Below are 21,486 nucleotides of genomic sequence, written 5' to 3' on the forward strand. Positions count from 1 at the left end.
TGGAGATGTTACTTATTTTCAATATTCATAAGAAACTGGAATAGATATAATATGATCTTCTGGACATTACTTATTACTTGATGCTTGGAGAGTGATTAGTTTAATTTAACTAGACTACAACCAGCCATATCGTTTATAGTTGAATTACAATAGGCTACTTTCAATATGGTGGCCAATTTGGTCCTTTTAGATTTCTGGAATTGACATGGTAGAGTTTGCCAATTCACACACCATGTGACACGGCTCCTGCTGTAGAAGTAGGAGGTGTTTGGTAAAACTGTTTAGACGCCCCCACCAGAGGACAACTGTATGCTGTCGGACAGGTAAGAGAGGAGTGATTTAGTTCAGAAATAGTTTGCAGCGTCTAAGTTTATTTAAGGTTGTGACTGATGCTTTGTTTCACAAACCCGATGGTGTTTGTGGATGAAGACATAGAATCCCTATGAAGGGAATGGCTGTTTTGGATTCAGCGTTTAAGAGCCTAGAGGTACCCTCTTACATGGTGGCTTTTTTAAGTGATGAGTATTCTTAATTAGACTGCTAAATGGAGACTTTCTTTCTGTTTAAATAGCAGATTGTTTGCATACTATGAACCAATGACACTTCTAGATGACTCTACAGCACTATTCTGAAGCAAGTGGTTATTTTGACATAGTGCCTGAGAACTCATCTGTACTTTTCTACCTTGGTATACAGTGTTTAGTTGAATAGCTGAGGAGTTTTACTGAGTAGCCCGACAAATGGAGGCTCCCTTTTGTTTACACAGCTGGCGATTCAGATCCTGATTTTAGAAGTATAGACCTCCTTTTAGAGTTTGATGCCTTAATTGGGCCTGGAGCGTGATTACCCTTTGTATCATTAATAGGAAGAGGATTTCTCAGTTTAACTGGTTTGTCTTGAATATTTAGTATATATTGACATCTTATACATGACGAATTTACTTATATTTGTTGATAATCTCCTTACGTTCTAATTATTAAGAGAACTCTTGAAGTTAGAAAGTCTGTCTTCCTGACGGAAAGATTACCTTGAAATGCGCTGAAGTTATCGTGTTGTAAGGATATTGCAGATCTCTAGACAAAGTTGAATTTTGTTATTTACGTTTTGTAAAAATCATGAACACAGTGTTGGAAAACCTTAGCTGGCATTGGCACAGATTTTCTTGAATTAACTTGTATTAATGTTTTTGTTTCAAGTTGCTGATTTAATATTGACTGTACTTTGAACATTGACCATTTAATCTGTTTTGTGAATTCTTTTTATACACAAAAAATGACTATACACAAATATTACTATGTGTTACTGCATTGAATATAATATTAATTATCAACACATTGTTCTTTAAATTTGTTGGAATATTTGTCTTGTTTTTTTGTGAAGGGGCTTGTGTCTCGGGCCTGAGCAGAACAATGCTACCTTACATTTGACTGGGGGATTTTATTTTATTTTTTGCTGGATTTTGGCCACAGTAGCCCTAGCCACTGCAGAGATTAAATTCTAAGTTACTAGTTAGTCATAAAATGTAGGTGCGGCACGTCAATACTGGATAAGTGGGTACTGAAGACCCCCCAGCCTATTATGGAGGAACTGCTCTTTAACTGTTAAAGGGAAACAAGGCTTCCCTTTGACAAACTTGCATGACCCATTGTGGATGCAGGCTAGGGAACTGCATGTTTGAATGTGCAAAGGGGTGCTCCTGTGTCAAACAGATTGGGTTGGTGAATCAGAAGCAAATCAGCTCCTGCAAACAAGTGCAGGAACCAGGACACACACTCTTTACTTCCTGGTTCTTGCTTGTGCTATGGGAGCCGGAGCACTTTCAGGGAGGGGCCACCGGTTGGAGCATCGGGACGGGGGCAGAAGGTAATGATTACTTTAACGTTTATGTATGTGTACATTTGCAAATATGCTGGGCATACATGATCAAGCAAGCATGATGGGCGTTATTACATAATGCAGCTAGATTGGCATTTTGGTGCTGCCCTTCTAGTTATTTATTTGGCATGGCATTTTTTACTCTATAATAACCCAAGCGTAATGCACTACTACGTGACTAGACTGGCATTTTAGACTGGCATTTTGGTGCAGCTTGTGTAACTATTTCTTACTTTGACATGCCATTTTTTTACTGGGCATCTATTATAAAGTAATAATTTATGTGGCTAGGCTTGCATTTTGGTGCAGCCAGTTTGTGCATGTTTTCAGAATGTTCCATGGTATTTTTAATGGCAAAGCAAACAGGAATATGTTTTTGCATGGTAACACTGGCATATATTGGCAGAACCAGCGTGGACATGTTTTCTTATAGTATCATTAGGGGCATTATGGAAATTTATGGGCACACCTAGCGTGATTAATTATTCTATACTGGCATATATTGTGTGCAAAGGCTGGGGGCTAAAATTAAAGTTGCAAGCTACTAACCAGCAATAAAGTCACTCACCACCACAATTATATACATACACACAGCACACCATTTCCTACTTTCCAAAATTCAAATCTCACTAGCCAATGGCTAGTGGTGAGGGCAGAATTTAAACCCTGTGCAAAGGCATCAGGAAAATGTGTTGGAAAATGCTGCTGTGTACAGTTGGTCTCTACTCTAACAAATGTTCCTATTCCTCACAATACAATAATTCAGGGTGATTCATACATATCAGCAATACTTTTTATTCATGGCACAACAAAAACAAACACCATTAAAAAAACAGTATCTACCAATTCTATACAATACATATACGCTGAGTAAACCTAGACGAATGTGCAAATGTGATCCCAAAAGAGAAAACCTCTAAAGTGCCTGTGCTTCTATTCAGAACAAATACAGATAAAGAAATGTATAGGCATAAAGACATTTAGTTAAAAACAACTTCATTGTTCACAATTCTATAAGAGTTAATCATCCATAGCCCCGTTTAGGTTACAAGTCCACTAATACATGTGGGGCATAGTTGGTCTACGTCACAACGAAGTTTCTGCATTTATTCTTTTTGATACATATTTTTCAGGACCTTTCAATCATTTTTTTCACGTATAACTTTCATCCACAAATACATCTGGACAGCTTCTACTATTGCTGTTTACTCATACATAGGATACCTAAGTCAGAAGAGACATATCATTAGTACATTCATTTATATCCTTTTTATCTATGACTCTGGCTGCCACATCAGAACTTAATTTTGGAGACAGACAGGTCATGTCACCATATTGAACTCGCCAAAGCTGGAGAGGTAATAAACGTGCATCATATGCATATGTCCATCCTAGCTGAGCTCCATACATGCACGTCTTTGTATAAAAAAAAACCGAGAACAGGCATTGTCTAGAGTGTTTCCAAGAGAATATATATTTTATCCCATGTGTAAATTAATCATATGGCATTTATAGATAAAAGTGAATTGGTACTACTCATTACGGGATACTCTCTCTATGGGAGTCTTATATTGTTAGTTATTCATTTTTAAACATTGTATATCATAAGGATAGAATACAATCTCTAGATTGCTCAGCTGTGAGAATTAGATTGACTCAGAATCCTGAAAACGAGTAGTAGAGTACAACAGCAATCTATAAATCCTGATTTTGGCTCTCCAAACTGCAGAGAGGGATGAGAATGCAAGTAAAGTAGTTTTTTATGTATCTATACCTATGTAACTCGGGGCATACAAATGTAAGTGTCTGTATATCTCTTACTTACATTAGTTTATAGTTTAAAACGGGAGTCGCATAAGACAGGAACCATGTTCGCGCATCACCCGGCGCAGGTAGCTTTCCCCGCTCGGTGTGCCTATACTTCAACGTGCTGATTTACCGCATGTAGCGTCACTACTGATTGCTTCAGAGCCCTCAATTCCGTTTGTGAAAACACAAAAAGCTGTGCGCAGTATGTAAAGGGTTTAAATAACATTTGTAAACACAACGTTCAGAATTATTGATTTATTTATTTATTCACATTTGTAGGACGCGCAGCAGCCCAAAGGCATTGTGGTGCTTGTTACAGACATAATGCTTAGTTACAGAGTATGATACCGTTTTTTACAATACAGGAAAACAAGAAAGAGGTGCAGTGTAGGAAGTTAGTGGGCTGTTAGTTAAAGAGAGAAGTATTTAGCATTTGGCGGAATGCAGGGAGGGAGCTCTCAGATCTGAGAGCTGTAGGTAGTGTGTTCCATAGTGTAGCAGCTATGTATGGTAATCCAATCCCGCCTGCTTTGGCCCTGTTGATGTGGGGAATGTACAGTTGGTTGGAGTAGCAGGTTATTGTGGGGCAAGTTGAGGTGGTTCTTGCAATGGTTTCAGATAGGTATTAGGGAGCTTTGAGATTTAAGCATTTGTGCGTGAGGATGAGAATTGTGAAGGTAATGCGATCCCTTATGGGGAGCTAATGTGCTGCCTGCCTGGCTCGTGTGATGTGGTCCCTTTTGGGAATAGTCGAAGCTGCTCCTAGAGCATTATTTTGAGTGATGCAGAGTCTATTTAAGTTTTTTTGGGATGTTCCGGTTAGAAGGGCATTCCAATAGTAGAGTTTGGCCCCAATAGTGGCTCTGGCTATTGACAGTTAGGTTTAGAAAGGTAGGGTTTGACCGCGTTAATGTGCTTAGTGGTATGAGCAGAGGCCGAATCGATGCGCTAACCCGCTTTGTCATGGATAGTGTAGAGTCTACATATACCCCTAATGTCTTTATTGAGGAGGATACAGGAATGATGGAGTTGTCAATACCGAAAGTCAAGTTTTGGTTGTCAAGTCTGGCAAGCGTAGCTTTTTGACCGAGAATAATGATCTCAGTCTTGTCTCCATTAAGACAGAGGCCGTTCGCTGCCATCCAGGCTTGGATAGTGACGTAGATTAGGTGTAGGGCCGAGACGTCTTGGTCATAGGAGCCGGTGAGTGGCAAGAGAACTTGTGTATCATCAGCATAATTAGTGTATGCTATACCAAGTGCAACAAGCTTGCTGAAAAGGGGCTTTGTGAACAATTGTATAGAGTGGGCGCTGTGCAAGAGTCCTATGGGACTCCACAGTGGATGGTGGTAAGGGCTGTGGTGGCTTGATTAGAGAAAACCTTCATAGCTCTGCCTTCAAGGAAAGATGTAACCTAGGAAGCTGCTGCTTTGGATAAATTAAGCTGAATGGGTGAGATGTGAAGTGAGTGTCTTGTGACCAACAAGGTTGAAGGCAGCCAAGAGGTCTAAGAGCAGGAGGGGTGCTGGCTTGCCTTTGTCCATGATTTGTGTGATTTGGTTTTTTTAGGTCTACCAAGGCATTTTCTTTGCCATGACCTTTGCGGAAGCCTGATTGTCTTTTCCCAAGGATAGAGTAGCTTCGAGAAAATGTTGAATCTGGCTGTGAGCCGCTTTATCCAAAATATTTAGGAGGAATGGGACAGTGGTTATGGGGCGGTAGTTATTTGGCAGGGCGGGGTCTAGAGTGGGATACAAAAAAGCACTTCTTGAAGTTTCACAAATCTTGCTTTGAGACAAACATATGCAATTGAAATGCAATGCTCAAATTCAAGAGTTCTAAGAACAGTGATGTATACAATAATGATAAAAATGTATAATCACTTGAGGTCATATGGTTTCACGTTGCATCTATAACTGTATTATAGGTTCACCTGGAGTGAGTTTACAACGCTGTGCTATGACAATAACATAGTTAATTAAGCCAGAAGAAAGTCTATTCATAAGGTACTTATATCGTTTCGCCATTATGCATAAAGATGCATTAAAAGATCATATTGATTTGAAATGTCAGCCTTGATTGTGGCCTCAGAAGTATCTGTAGAGAAGAGGGTACTTGCATAAATCACTTATAATAGTATGGTTTAACTGTCACTAGTAAAGCTATATGATGGAATTACACAGGTTCAAAAGATTCATTCACACCCCATATATGTTCCTGGTGCCTGTAGATACATTCTGATTCTTTGTTATAGTGCCCCTTTCGGTGTTATTGTAGCTCCTAATGGTATTGATTACCCACCAAAATATTTGGTCATATGTATGTTTTTCTACATTATGTTGATCTATGTTCTGCTACTCTGATCTGTACTTTTCTGCTAGTCGGGCCCACATAAAATATGTCACAAGGCACCTTCATACAATACCCAAATTTGTTGTTGTACAGTTGGTCATAGTTCGTAGACACCAATCTTTGTTGCCAACTCTGAAGGCCATTTTATTGCCTGTAAACTTGCATGCAGCGCATGAGCCACAGCGAAAATGGTGCACCAAAGGCCCCAAACTCCACAGTCTGTTGCTGTCTTCTGACATATCTAGAATGCTCTAGATGGTCCTTGAGTTGTTTGGCTCTTTTGAGTGTGAACCTCAGTGCCTGTCTTTCCGGTAAGTTTAATTTCACCAAATGCCAAACTTTTTGATCACTTTCTTTAACTTAATAGTGTGTGGGCAAAGAGAAGTGACACAACTGAGAACTTCCCGTTCCTCCCTTTTTCTCCATCAGACAGTAGGTGACTTGTATCTATTGGATTTATTCATTAAGTTACCTTACAAAACCAATTGCAAATAGTCCGGCTTTTTACACAATCTTTCATTTGGTGTGCTGTAAAATGCACCGTTTTAACCCATTATTTAATAATATTCCTTGGGGAGAACCCACTCAAACACCACTTGCTTACTCGCTAAGCTGTCATTCTGGCATATTTGTAGGAAATATTCATGTCCCTGCAATTAAAAAAATTCACCAGCCGTGGCAGATAGTCACCCACACTCCGGCCTGATTGCCTCTTCTCCACATATACCCAGCACTCCATTTCCTACTCGCCATTGGCTAGGGTGGACAGCATATTTTGGGGCCTGTTATCTAATAACATCTCATTTTTAGAAGTAGGTTCAGTTCCCATGGACAGTAGCTTAATTTTACTGTTTGTTTCTTCAGATGTTCACAGATGGCAATAGTTTGATTTTGTATGCATTTGAGATAGCTCACCTCTCCCCCAGAGTTGTTGAGAATTGGATCTTCAGTTCCCATAATATAACTGGTGTTCACTTTCCTTGATTTGATTTACATAACCTATCCCTCAGGCGTATTGGCAACCTGGACTTCATTTGCTCCAATGGGGTAGTCTTTCACTTTACTCATTTCAGAATTCACAACCTCTCATTCAGAGGTATTTGAAAGTACTCTTCCATTTCTGCCATACAACAGTCTTTTCACAACTGCTACTTCCGAGATATTGGCAACATGGAATTCAGTCCCCCCCCCCCAGTGCAAGAGTGTTTTTATTTGCTTTGGCAATTTGCAGCGTTTTGGTTGCAGGTTCTGGGTACATGGATTACGACACTCCCCCTACCCATCCAACAGCCCCATTCCAACATTACCACACAACTTCTCTTTAAGAGCTACTAGAAATATGAGGTTCAATTCCTAGCATGCAACGGCTATTTACATTGCTTGTAGGGCCTTCTCCCAGCCATCTCTCAGCCTAAAGGAAACTCTCTCTGGATTGGCTTGGAAACACTCCTTGGATGTAGCTGCCATGGTCATCGACCCAGGCTATAGGGAAGAAGTCAAAATAGGGCGACACGATGCAGGGGCTCAGAGTTCCACAGTAAAACTCGGGGATCCCATAACCCAGGGGATCCTAGACCAGACCTCTCATTTACAACACATTGAACATTTCTCCAACACTGAGAAGGGGTAACCTAGAATTTGGGCAGGCTGCTAAAAACTTAAACCCTCTACCCCAGGCAGACTGGGTAAATACTGTCAGCCTACCGAATCTGGCCTGTGCCCAGATGAACTACCAAAATCTGGCAGAAGACTTTGAATGGGCTATATCTGAAGAACAATGGGCTGAACAAAAAGACACCTAATTTATTTTAAAAAAAGGCCTATTATATCGAAGGTATCTAGAGGGGGAGGTACCCGTAAGAGCCAACTGGTCAAGCCTCGAACACAGAAAGGTCGTAATGGAACTGTTTAAAACGTTGAGTTAGTACTACAAAGCTGTGCAACGCCCAGTATTAATTAACACAATCATGAGGATCAATAAGGTTGCATGCTGGTTTATTTTGATGATCAGCCAACACGTGTTTCAACCCTCTGGTCTTTCTCAAGGCTGAATACAAATCCCAAATAATTTGTCAAAGAAATTTCCAACATATCCAATTCATGATCACAATTTACAAAAATACAGTTGCGTGTCACCATCAAAGGAAATAATCAGAAAAAACAAAAAATAAAAAAAATGATAATAAGTTTATCACATACCAAAATCAGTCCATTGAGCAGGGTATATGAGAAAATGCATAGAAGAAACTTGTCAACAGATCATTGGCTTATTGCTCCTTGTGATTTCTTATTAATGATCTCTTTTAGTTTTACTTATTACATGGCATGGTTACATGCAGTCTTTCAGTAGTGCTAAAAAGATGTGATGTGATGTATTTAAAGATTCTTTGCTGTATAACTGAGTAGTCGTGTGTCCCTAATTAAAATACGAGAATGCTTCCTAAAACATTACCGAATTCCAAAGTTTGTCGATATGCAATTTACAAGTAACAGAGTGAAACCTACATCAAAAGGAGATTGCGTGTGCCTAATTATAATTCCCAAAAGAAGTCTGAACTTCATTCGTTGCCATTACAAGGGAATAGAAGGTTTTATTTACTTTAAAACTTAAAATCTGCTTGATGGGTCTCTTGTGCCCTATTGTGTTTTCACTTGGAAGATTGAACACTATACTGCATCCACAAGTCACATTTATTGTACTTCCAAGATGTAAAGAGTCTAAAGCCTTGAAGAGAAATACACGCACTACCCAAGCCAATAAGCCTCGCCTTTTTATAGTGAAACCTATCTTACTAAGAGTTAAAGAGCCATCTAACTATCTTGTGAAGTTAACAGTCAAGTAGTATGAGACAAGTACACCATTGTTACCTGAAGCTGAGAGAGTGGTGCATAAGCTTCTGGGTAATACCTTTGGCTGAAAACTGGCAGAAAGGTGGGAACAAAGCTGGGGAAGGGGAACCCAAATGCTTATGAAAATACTTTGAAGGAAAATACAACCCGTGGTACGAAAGACTGCTGAAGCTAGAAGGGAGACAGTCTTGTGTGCCAAAGTAGGTTGTTCTTATGGTAGTTAGACAGACTGAAGAGGCAGAGAGTCTGCCCCTTTTAAGAAGCCATTAAAAGGAAATGTGCCTTGCCTACCTGAAGAGGTTGAAGTGTCTGGTCAAAATCTACCTAATAATTCAAAAGTACTGAAGCAGTAGTAGTATTACTTGAACTGTGGTGGTATTTCAGTTGTCAGCAGATGTCACATTGATATGATATGGCATTTATAACGTGCATATACACAAGTGTTTCACTTCAAACAACTATTTAAGTGGTTGGAAGCAGTAACGTGCTGTTCTCATAGTGGCAACAGTAGAAGTGTGGTTGTTGAAAACAGAAGGAGCAGCAAAGAGAAAGCATCCTGACAAGTATACCAAACGTAAAGTTGTAACTGGAGAAGTCCTAAAGAAGTGTGTATTATTGACATTGGGGGAATATTACACCTTCTTTTGAACTGTGGTAAATTATCTTGAAGAAGAGACAATTTATCACTATAACCGGGATTACCATTGGTGCTATTTCTTTTCTGGAAGTTGGAAGGGGATCGTTTCATCCGGGAATATAGAACTGTTACCAGTGGATTTTTGTTTGGTGAACTTTTGTTTTGACTTTGAACTTTCAAGAGCTGGTTCCAAACCTTTCTTTTCTTTTGCTGAATATTTTGAAATTGACTTTAAAGCCTGCGAAAGGGACCTTACCCAGACGTGAGAATGCCATTTAGATATTGTGTTTATATTTTGTGGTTATAGAATTTCTTTTGTATGTGTTGTTTAGTGTGAGGGCCAGTTTACCCATGCTAGAGAATGTTCCCTTGGCCTTTAGACTAGGTAGGGAATTCCTCTCTAGAGTAGGGCCAGCAATGTATTTTCTCATTATATTTTCTTTAATAAAATGACACATTTTTGAGAAATCTACAAGCAGTTGTCTGCCTCACATTGCTGACCCCTCACACTATCCTCCTCAAACAGACGGCCTAGTGAAACATTTTTAAAAAATGTTATTTAAGAAGATTGCAGCCATGTTACGTTTTGTAGTAAACGAGCACTATTACAATCCCCATTAAAAACAGTAATCAGTATTGTCCATCCCTAATAACCTGGGTCCATTCACATTAAACACAAACAAAATGTACCGGCCCGCTCGAGACCCACACCGTCTTATCCCTCACCCTTCTGTTGTACGTAAAAGGGAGTCCTGGAATGTTCCTCAAATGTCTTGTGGCCTACACGTTTGTACCACTGTTGCAAGATATCCCTCCTCCCTCATTAGCATGTGTCAACTCCTTAAGCCATTCTGTACATGCAGGAGCTACTTTGTATTTCCAATATTTCAATACAGATTTTTGAGCGATGATACTGCTCACATTGAAGAATCTCTGATGACACCCAGGTGGTACTTAGGAGGAGAGAGCACATGGTTATTTTGCATCATATCTTACAAAGCATTTGCCATATCCTGCCAAAAACGTGCAATCAGTGGGCAGCCCCAAAACATGTGAAAGGAGTCCGCCTCAGCCTCCCGCATTTCATACATGCATCACTGACATTCGTTGTAAATCTGGAAATGCGCACCAGTGTGTAATATAACTGATTCAATATCTTAAATTGTATTAATCTAAACCTCACATTGAGCGAAATGTCCCTCGTCAACTGACACCATCTATGCAATTGATCATCCCGTATCTCATTAGTCAAATCCTTCTCCCATTTCTGCTGTGCCTTATTTACTGAATGCTGAATAGCCTGACAGTCTATATTACCTAGAAACCAGCTCCTGGCATTACCACTTGACATGACCGCCGCAACGCACTCATGAGTGTCCGGCTCTTGCGGTAACGATGGCCCCCTACAAAGAGCGGCAGCCCTAACCCTAAAGTACTGTAATGTCTTAATGGGGATGTTACTCAACTTCGCCACAAAGTCCTCCAATGTCACAAACCTCCCTTTTGGGAACAAATCCCGTAAATCCATCTGTCCAACGTCCCAGGACTTCTGAACATCTGAGTCATACCTGGTGGGGAGCCCTGGGCAGTTCCACAGGGGCACTGCCTCACTGTACGGAGCACCTATGCCCAGTCTCTTAAACAGTTGAGACCACACATTCACAGTTGTGCGGACTGGGTCAAAAGTGCAGTAGTCTGTATGCCAGTAACTGAACATGATCGACATAAAGTCCATTGGTGCCGCACTGTAGCACTCCAATGCTCGGTGTACCAAATCCAAAGAATACCAGTGGGCAGCATACTGTGCTTTTGCAATGATATAATACAATTGAGACCCTCTTGAACGTAGGGTTCTGCGAAACCTTCCCAACTCATTCGGGCCACCCCTGCTCCCCGATATTGGCATGGGCACAGAGGGATCCAGATAGCGGCCCACCACAGGTTATTTTGCTGTACGCAGACGACACCCTGCTGTATATTCGGGACCCGGAGCGGAATATGTGACCGATTATGGAAGAGGTCCATAAACTCGCACATTACTACGTTTACAAAACCAATGCAGTAAAGTCTGAGTTATTTCCACTTACGGACTATGTCACAGCTGGACGATTTATTATGGTTCAGGTGGGTCCCAACTGCGTTTAAATACTTTGGTGTGCTGGTGTCTAGATTGCATCGCTTGCCGTATGCTGAGAATCTTGAGGCATATCTAAATTCCCTTGCAGTTAAATTGCAATTGTGGGCCAGATTAACTGTATCTTTATATGGGAGGCTGTCTTTACTGAAAATGGTGGCGGTCCCTAAGCTATTGTATTATTTTAGCAATGTCCTGATATGGCCTGGGCGACTATATTTTGCTAAACTTAGGTCCTTGGCTATTCTTTTCTGTTGGCGACCAGATGTTAGTCTTCCTGCCCACTTCTGAGAATAAGATGATTACAAGATGGTATGGACTCTATAAATCCTAGAGTGCAAAGGTCCCCTTAACTACCCTGTCTCCCAGCCTGACTGAAGAGTAAAAACCAAGATTTATTATATAACCCTGTTAGGCTCCTCCTTTCCTTGTTCCCAGACTCTCATTTTCTGTACACCGTGTCCATTTTATTGTTTTTTCTTTGCTATCTTTTAAGATTTACCAGCCCTGTCATACCTCTGGTTTGGGCGCTGTCAACAAATTAAATAAATAAAACCCTGGAGAACCGACACAGTAAAGGAAAGCACAGTAACTATGGCTGTGCTCTTTAGAATGGGGGAAAAACCTAACCTAATCTGGGACAGTCTTAGAAGGAAGCAACATGTGGCCCTCCAGGACTACTTGGTGCAGTTTCCTGAGGTTTTTTCGGATGTACCAGGGAAAGTAAAAACATTGCTTCTGTTGGGAGGCAGATGAATGCTTCATCCATAGCTTCTGCCCCACACCAATACCGTAAAGGTGAGAGACGTTACTCACTGCGACAGCCGTTCCAACTTTATCCACCACTGGTGCAGCAGGCATTTTGAGACAATGTAAGCTGAAGATGGTAAAAGTATTCAAACTAACGTAACAGTAAAAGTGCATGCATTAGACAACAAAGCAAACATGCTCTCCACATGAAGAACACGTACATATGCTTTTAGACAAGAAGAACACTAACATAGCATCCATAGACATGAAGAACACTAACAGGACCAATTGATAAGGTTAATGTAACGTGAATTGTACGCGAGTATAGCTCGCGAAAGAGTGTAATTGGGCAGCCATCTTAAAAATCGAAGCCACAGCATGTCTTTGAGTAAGTACAGGCCTCAAGACCTCGAGAAAACTCAAACGGCTGAATCCACTGAAATACATATCCGTGCAGAGCACAGTCGGTGACTGGCAACAAGTGCCAAGGTTAGAGTGAAATAAGTGAGGATCGGCACGAGGGAACAAAGGAGCGAGATAGCAATTGCCAAGGTGCAAGCAGTATACTCCCAGATTAATTAAGGTTTTATAAGAGCACAACTATCCTTTGTTAGCCAGATGCAGTACAACAGTAAGCCAAAAGACTCCATGAAGAATAACTCCAGTGTCCCTGGTGGCAACAGAAAACAGGACACACACATTAATAGTAGCTAAAACCTCAAATCTTTTCCAAACACGGTTCCATCGGATGTGACCGATAATTGGAGAACACTGGCCATTCATTAGAAACAAACATAGATAGGACACCTGCAATACTCGTGAACACATACACACGAGCTGCCACACAAAGTCAAGTGCAACGAGATTCTCATGGCCTGAGAATTAGGTATAGTAACTTTTAATTGAAGGAAAAATGTTCCATGGGCCTCTCTTCCCCGTACTCAAGTCTGGCTCATATCTTGACTACCTGTCAAGTGTTCAAGATTGGTTAGCAATGCACCAACCTATTGGGGGACGAGGGGGGATGTTTTAATATGATGTAAACCAATAAAGAGAAGTGTAAACAAACAAATATTATAATCCTTGTGTCACAACACCCATGTATTAATATGCCAACCAACCACTTGTTGGGAAGAGAGGGTATATTTTTACTTTTATCACTATACCGGTGGTTCCAGGTGGAGTCGGCTGATACTTGTAACCCAATAAAACGTTTAACTGTTTGGAATCTATATGTAGCCAAACCCACTAACCAGTTTACTGTACTCCTGCTCAAACTACGTGGAGCCCCTACCACCTTCCAGAGGCTCGTGTACTGAGTCTTACGTCCCTGCTTGTCCTCTGGGGGAGCCTATTTAGAGGATATAGTGATCCATAGCGCAAGTTAGGAGGAACATCTATGCCACCTCCTATGAAGTCACCAGGGCCTTGAGAAGGGAGGGCCAGGCTCACGGCCAACCCAAAAAAGTGTCATCCTGTCCAAAGTGCCCAAAATACCAAAGTGCCGTAAAATACCTAGGTCACTTATTTGGCAATGGGTTAATACAGCCTCAAAGTGAAAAGGTAAACGCAGTGGCCCAAACGCCAGCCCCGAAAACTAGGCAAGAGCTTTTTGGCTTCCTAGGGCTAGCCGGCTGTTATCAGTGGTTTATCCCTAACTTTTCCAGCCTTGCTGCTAGCCCCTGTTTACATTCACTTGTATAGAGTATGACTAAGTATCACAGAATTGTGGGTGGGGGGAGTAGGGTTTAATCGAAGAGAAAATAAACCTTTCGAAAATCATGCCTGCTAGTACATCTATTGATTCTCTACTACCATACTTGACAATTAAAACTCCTGAAAAGATTTTGTAAACATACAGCTACAAATTAGATGAAATTATGAAAACATCAAAACCAACAATAAATTAGTTGGTAACAGTTGTACAAGAAATGTGAAGTTATTTATAGGTCTAGCCAAGTTGAGCACACTGTTTGAAATTAAAGTCTTTCCCTTCTTTAATGCAAGTTAAGACATTGCATAACTGCCAAAAATGCCCACGCTTTTCAGGAGTAAAAGACAACTTCATCAACATTCTATCCTGCTTTCCTCACCATAGAGCCCTAGGGATAACCTAGTGCATTTGAACATGTTAGTAGCTCTGTTAGTGGGTCCCCACATTAAGGAGATGCCTGTTGTACCCAAGGCCTGGAAGCAATTGTAAGTGCATCATAAAATGTAAGTGTTGATCAGCATCAATGCTATGAAGAGACTAGGCATGGTTCTACGTGAATGTCTGCATTACATGGGAACAAAATTGTTTGGATGGCTTGCCTCTTGATAGTCTCTGTCTCACCATCAGGTTGCACCTTTTCTTCCACACCTATTATAAAGAAAAATGTCTTCTTTTTAGTTTTATCAAGTGTTGATCAGGTGGCTGAAAGTGCAAATATTTTCCCCTGCGTCACAAGAGGGCACTATGGGTTGTGTCCAGGAGTAGAAATTGCAAGTATACAGCAGTGCTGCTATCTTCATCTGATGGTTTTTTTTATAATTAACTCATAGGTTACTGGTTACAATAATATTATTTTATGCAACAATGTATGGGACAAATCTTGATAGTTTTGCAGCTTTATAGTTGCAGCAGTATCTAAATCTTGTCCTTTCGTTTACGTGAACAAGGACAGTTTTATCACTTTTCTGGATCCTCCTAGCACACTGGGTAATACAAATGTTTGTTATGTTAGGCTGCAGTCTGGCATTCTACAAGGTAACCCCAGTTTAGGTATCACTGACTCCCTTGCCACAATGGGCCAGGGATTGCACACTCCCCAGACTTAAGCAGTGTTCAACAGCTTTATTTAATCTTCTGGGTCTGGTTGGATGACTTCCCATGCTTTAAAAAAAGGAGTATATGAACCTGTAATTGGCACAATTTCAGGGGTCCACTTAATGTTTTTCTATCTCTGGGCTACTTTAGACAGAGGTGAGAGAGAGTGGGGCACAAATGAAGCCAAATGAGCAGTTTGTAATTTCAGTCATCGAGAAAACCATCCCTGCCACACATTATTTAATCAATGATGGAGCACAAAGATCCCCATTGCATGTCATAATATTAAGCTTACTGATTACATTGCAAGTATCTGATTGTTAACAGCTGTAAGGAAGACATTTCTGGAGGAGAGAGAACTTTTTTAAAATGACGGCAATTAAGTCAAGTACAATTACTTATAGGTGTTGGATTTATGGCGTGCCTGATAACGATACTTACTTAAAATGTATAGATCCTATTGATTGAGAGCTGATGGCAAACCATTTATCTTTTCAACTGATCAGTTGGGAAAATTCCACCAATATCGCAAAGAATCAAAGTTGGGGCTAATGTCTAGTTTGACTACAATGCCTTTTTTGAATGGTCATAGAGCTTCACAGACCTGTTTGCGCGCCTGTGCTCGTTTTTACTAAAAATCGCGCACACATGTTTAAACCCAGACATGGAACCCTGCATACGCTCCACTCAACTACACACTCAATCGTGCCCAGAGCCCCGCCCCGTGCCCCTACTCAATTTCTGGAAAGCTGCCACCACCATGTTTCTTTGGTTCACTGGTCATACCCAAAGGAGGTGGAAAAAGGCCTCTCTGTCTCTAATGTTATGAGGGATTGCCCTGTCTCAACGAAACTAACTAATGTCTGTGTCAGAATGTCCAAAGTAAACGTCTGTGAGTCATGTCCAAGAAAACCTACTACTGTCCCTGACACGAATGACCCACACTAACTGCATAAGGATATAGTCTCTTCTCCAGAGTAGCAAGTGTCCTTCGTGGTGGTTTCACTCAACATAAAAGTTCCCAGCACTTCTGGTGCCCAAAAAGTGATGCAAAATAATCTTCCGATGCCTTGATAATGAATGTTCAAAATGATAGTTCTCCAAAACCCCAGTTTCCTATTTAGCAAGTCACATCAAGAAAGCAATCCACTTTTCTTGGTAGTGTTTCTTCTTTCCCTTTCATAAGCCAGAAACAATTCTTATTATCCAGAAGTGCTGTTTTCTTCCTCCTCTTATTGTTTTCTTGTCCATGGTAGCTTTTTTACTATCCTGCCAACTGCCACAATCCACTGGCAAATGTAGCACCATCAATAGCTTCTTCACAGACAAGATCGATAAGGCAACACATTCAGCGCTCCAAACTCACTGCAGACATCCCTCCCATACCAGTCTGCAACATATTAAAATGAACCAGACTGAGGACAGTTACTACAGGAGATCAACACTTTTTCAGCCCTCATCTACTGTCAACAAAACAACGAAGATGACTCTCTCTATGCATACCTCATAAAAGGCACATTCCCAGATGGATTGAAGATGGGATATATATTCCCACTGCTGAAAGAATCCACTTGACCCAGATGACCTGGCCAACTTCTTTTTTCGGTTGCCCCATCATGTAAATACCATTCCTTGGCATAGTAATGCAGAAGACCGCTGTCATCCAGTTGCAGGAAAAGATCACTCGTCACAATCTCCTAGAGCACTACCAAACCTATTTCCGACCAGGATGCAGCACAGTGACCATCCAAGTTATGGATAATGCTTTACACATCACAGATAAAGATGATTCCTGCTTACTCATCTGCCGTGACTATTCTGCTGCCTTTGACAATGTTGACCATGAACCATCCTCAACATTGTCGCCATGTTCATGAACTTTTCGATGGAACAGTCTTGCAGTCATTTGCCTCGTATTTCTCCCAACAGAGACCAGTCAATCCATCTTGGCACAAACCGATCCCAGCACCGCTCAGTAAATGGTGGAATTCTACAGGACTCCATCCTGTTGCCTGTCATAGTCAGTTTCCTATTTGAAACCCCTAAGGGAACTTCTCAACACCAACATCAAGATACACCAATAGGCAGATGTTGCACAACTTTACCTAAAGATTAATTGTTTAGACAGCATCCATTGACTCAAACACGGTCTGTCCCTTATCCAAGCCTTGACATCAAGGACCTACCTGATGCTCAACTCTTCAAAGACCAAAGTAATTCTCCTAGGAGACCCTACTATGGATGCCCAAGTCCAGAACTGGCAGGCTGAAGCTCAATGGATTCACACCTCTCGGTTTTACTATCGACTGTAACATTTCATTCAAAACACAGATCACCAAGAAGACCCAAGCAGCCTGCCTACCAGCTCAAACTCATCCGCAAAGTCAAATCTTTCATCCCTGCCCCAAATTTCGCAACAGTTGCGCTGATCATATCCCACTGGAAGATGGCAGCACCATACTTGCAAGAGTCCCAGATGCCACCTTTGCTCATCTGAAAGCTGTCCAGGAATCCTCATAACAGGACTAAGAAAATTCAACCACATCACCCCCATCCTCAAAAACCTGCACTGGCTACCACTGCAAGCATGCATCATATTTAAGCAGTCACAACGAAGACACTACTCTATTTTTCCAAGAAACTCACCATTTCTGGAGGCCAGCACACCACCAGAAGCCACAAAATTGCTTTACACCATGTCTTTGAAGTGTAGCGGGGCAAGTTTCATCAGTATTGTTAACTTGTTTCAAAGAACATCGCTCCACTCAACCCTTTCTCACCTTCTGGCATTCTCATCCCTCCATTGCTCCCCCTTCGCATTCCAGCTCCTGTGGTACATCTGCACCTTACTTGTAATCCCTCAGTGTGTTCCCTTAATACAGAACTCCTTTGCTTGCCAGCTAGGTTTATGCTTTATAAATCCCATACATACCTTTATGGCCATTTCCTACCCTGGATGGGTGAAAGACTGTCAACGCAGCCTGTGGCTCACAAGGATAGGGTTTATGAAAAGAGGGAGTCGTTTTAGCCGTGCAAAATGGCCAACTGGTAATCCTACAGTTAAAATAATGGTACACAAATACTAAAATCGGGACACTGCCATTAGACTGCCTTCTGGCAAACTGTAAGTGGAAAATCCACTTTTATTAGAAAATGGGTAAGTGGTTCCCTCTGCTCTACTGCTTTTAAGGAAGGTATTAGTGTTAGGCTTATAAGGGAGAAATGAAGGGCAGGGTCCCGCCTTACGGACTCTCCAGTACTGCCCCAAACATTTGAGTCATGAAAGGGGCAAGTGGGTAAAAAAGGACCGCTTGCCAAAATATGATGAGAAATAACCTATGTTAACAGCAGGTATGCTTGGGGGTCTCACAGAATGAGGCTGAAAAAGCAACACAAGGAATTCTTTCTGACACATGTAATGCTATGGAAAGATAGCCCTCCTTTTGAGTCTGATTAGCACACATGGGGAACGGGCACCGATGTTAAATGACCTCTGTTTATGTGCTTAAAAAGGCTTTTGATGTTGGAATTTGTTGTTGTTATTGTTGCATACATTGCTGTCTTTCCCTGTACAGATTATTCATTTGTTCAATACTGGTGAATAAGACTTTGAGAGAAGTGTAATGTGGGGTTCTCAACACTTTCTCCCCTCACACTGGAAAATATCTTATCATTTGTATTCATTCCTCCCTTCTAAACTATTGTGAATGTCATGCACTGCATTACGAAAATTGACCTGAAAGCAATAGTTTGATTCGACATGACCATTTATATAATGTACACCACAAACTGAATGGTCTCTTGTGGTGCTTGGAAATGAAATTGTTTTTATTGTTTTTGCCAAATGTAATTGTACTCATTTAAGAAACATTGAAAGGGTGTGTCAGCTGTGTTGGTAGCTTAACTTGTGACACTACTGGACATACACAGATCCCTGCTTTGGGCTGTGAATCTAATGTCTTGTCTTGCCGGTCAACATTTGTGCCCAATAGTGATTTATCATTGTTATCAATATATTGTGAAGCAGAGAGCACAGCATGCTACATCTGATCTGCTGCATTCTGTGCTTTGAATACTAGGTGCTTGCAAGTACAGATGATCCGTCACACTGATCTCATTTTCTTTAATTCTTAGAGCTCGGCCCGTACTCAAGAGTCTGCAATGGTAAGGATACTGCATTGTATCACTCTGTTCAAGTGTCCAAGTAGTTATCACTTTTAACGTCATTCACAGTGTTAATGACCATCTACGCCATATATCTCAGTGTGCATTCTTTGGCATCTTTCTTTTGCTGCATGCATGCGGCTGAAAGTAACATTGTCGCAATTGCGCCAGAAAGACTCAATTTTGGATATGGGCTCAGACTTCTGTTTCCTTTGATGGATTTGTAGCACTTTGGTATTTGCTGTACCTCATTGTGTAAAACATTTTAACCACTGCTTGGTTCTATTTACATAAAGGTTTAATGTGTTTTAATTAATAAAAAGTGTGTCTAGCCACTGAATACATTGTTGTTAACGTTTTGAATACTTGTGTGTGTTGAAAATAGATAGTGTACCTTATGGAAATGCTTTGTTTTTCTTACTTATACTGCTTGCACCCATGCACTCCAAGAGTTCTCCTAATGAAGCTTGTCAGAGGACAGCTTCCATGCATTGTTTTCATATTGACATTTTTGTTACATGGATAGTCTTGATATTTCATTATTATATCGCTATTTGAATCTTATTGCTTCGCTCTCAAATGCATGTTGGCCGATTTTGGATATGTATTTCTTGTACTCTTTAGTGCCTAGTTTGGGGTTACTTTTGCCTTTTTCAGATTCTGTGACACGTTAGCCATTTTGTTATGTTGAACACCTTTTATACTGTGCCAAATCACCATCACAGTGGTGTCGGAGCATCGAGACTTATCTGCAAATTGGTATTTATAGCCCCCTTCAATCCCTGGTAACCATGTGAGTAGGGGAGGGACAGAAAGGATAATACATATAGCAATCCAAGAGAAGGTAGTTTAAATGGAGAGGGGTGATGTTTGTTTATTTCGGTGCATGTTGATCCAACTAAAATGGATTGTGGATTTTAGTGTGCAGAAGAATTTAGAGTGAACATTGCAAGGTGTCTTTTTTTAGGAGCAGGTAGTGCTTACTTTAAGGTAGTCAGTGAACTCCTTGAAGTCTGGGGACAGAATCAAGAATAGATTTTGTGGAGCCCAACATGGGGCGCAGACGAAATGGTAGCTTAGGCCTTGGTCTCCCTCGCCGGACATGAGAATGGCGGCGCAGTAGAGAGTTTATCCTTCTCAGCTAATTCAGAAAGCACCGATGTGAAGCAGAAGTCGCCTAGCACGTTGGTACCACAAATTTTGACCAGACACAAGCCGAAAGGAACCAAACACATCCCGAACGGTTAGCGGCCCAGCTGACGTGAGTAACGCTGGAAGCCGGCGCATTGCAGTGGCCGTAGACCCCGCACCGTGCTTCACTGCCGTAATAATGCACTCGATATTCTGGCCTGGCGAAAGTAGAGACGGTGCGAGAAAGGAAGGATATCACAGGGGAGCACAACAGAGGATAGCACATGGGCAATGTGCTGGTCTTGGAAGCAACAGAGGTTCGAATCCCAGCTCCGCACTTAAAAACCGAACTCAGGTACAGTATTAGGCGTGTTATAAAAAACTATTAAATACATAAACAGGAGGCCGGGTAAGCGGTTAACGGGATCGAAGAGGGAACCACCTCATCGCACGCTTACCATCTAGCACAAAATATAAGTGCAGTGTTTCATATCGGAAGCAGTATCTGTGCATCCGCTCTTATAAAAAGAAGGCGTAATCGGTTATTTTGAAGCTTGGCAAGCCGTGCGCACTCTCCACAGACCGTTCGACAGAGGGCTCAGATCGAGCAAAGAGGTGCTGGAGGGCTTAAACAGCCCCCCCAATCAGCACTAACATAAACACTCAATGGCAGCACATTGTAAGTGAGAAAACACAGGAAAGAAAGGCCTTTGCTGCTGGTACCACTCAAGGCGCTACTCCCACAAGAACAGCATATGTACACTTTTAATATTTCATATTAACAGGGGGCACAGCGATAATGATATAAAGCAAACTGCAGATTTTAGCAGAGCCATCAAATATGTGAGTGTGGCAGAGGACCGCAGTTGCCCCGAATGGATGCTCAGTGGCCCACCCTCATTTGGATACCAAACACTATCACTGCGGATCGTAAGCTGATGCGCCACCAATCAAGGTGGATGTCGCATAAACCTT

General features: G+C 41.3%; 1 protein-coding gene across 7 annotated transcripts in view; it reads left to right on the top strand.

Annotated features, from left to right (window-relative positions):
• The window catches only part of ARMC8 (armadillo repeat containing 8), a 1,620,024-nt gene that overhangs the window by 77,824 nt on the left and 1,520,714 nt on the right, over window positions 1–21,486 (top strand). For 5 of the 7 annotated variants that reach the window (XM_069615821.1, XM_069615824.1, XM_069615822.1 and 2 more), the window contains exon 2: window positions 19,351–19,380. The exons of the other annotated variants lie outside the window; for them this stretch is intronic. In XM_069615821.1, the coding sequence (XP_069471922.1) occupies window positions 19,351–19,380 (30 nt within the window). The remainder of the gene's footprint in view (window positions 1–19,350; window positions 19,381–21,486) is intronic. 7 annotated transcript variants of the gene reach the window in all.

This window comes from Ambystoma mexicanum, chromosome 9 (assembly GCF_040938575.1).
Source record: "Ambystoma mexicanum isolate Mex_15411 chromosome 9, UKY_AmexF1_1, whole genome shotgun sequence".
Taxonomy (NCBI): domain Eukaryota; kingdom Metazoa; phylum Chordata; class Amphibia; order Caudata; family Ambystomatidae; genus Ambystoma; species Ambystoma mexicanum.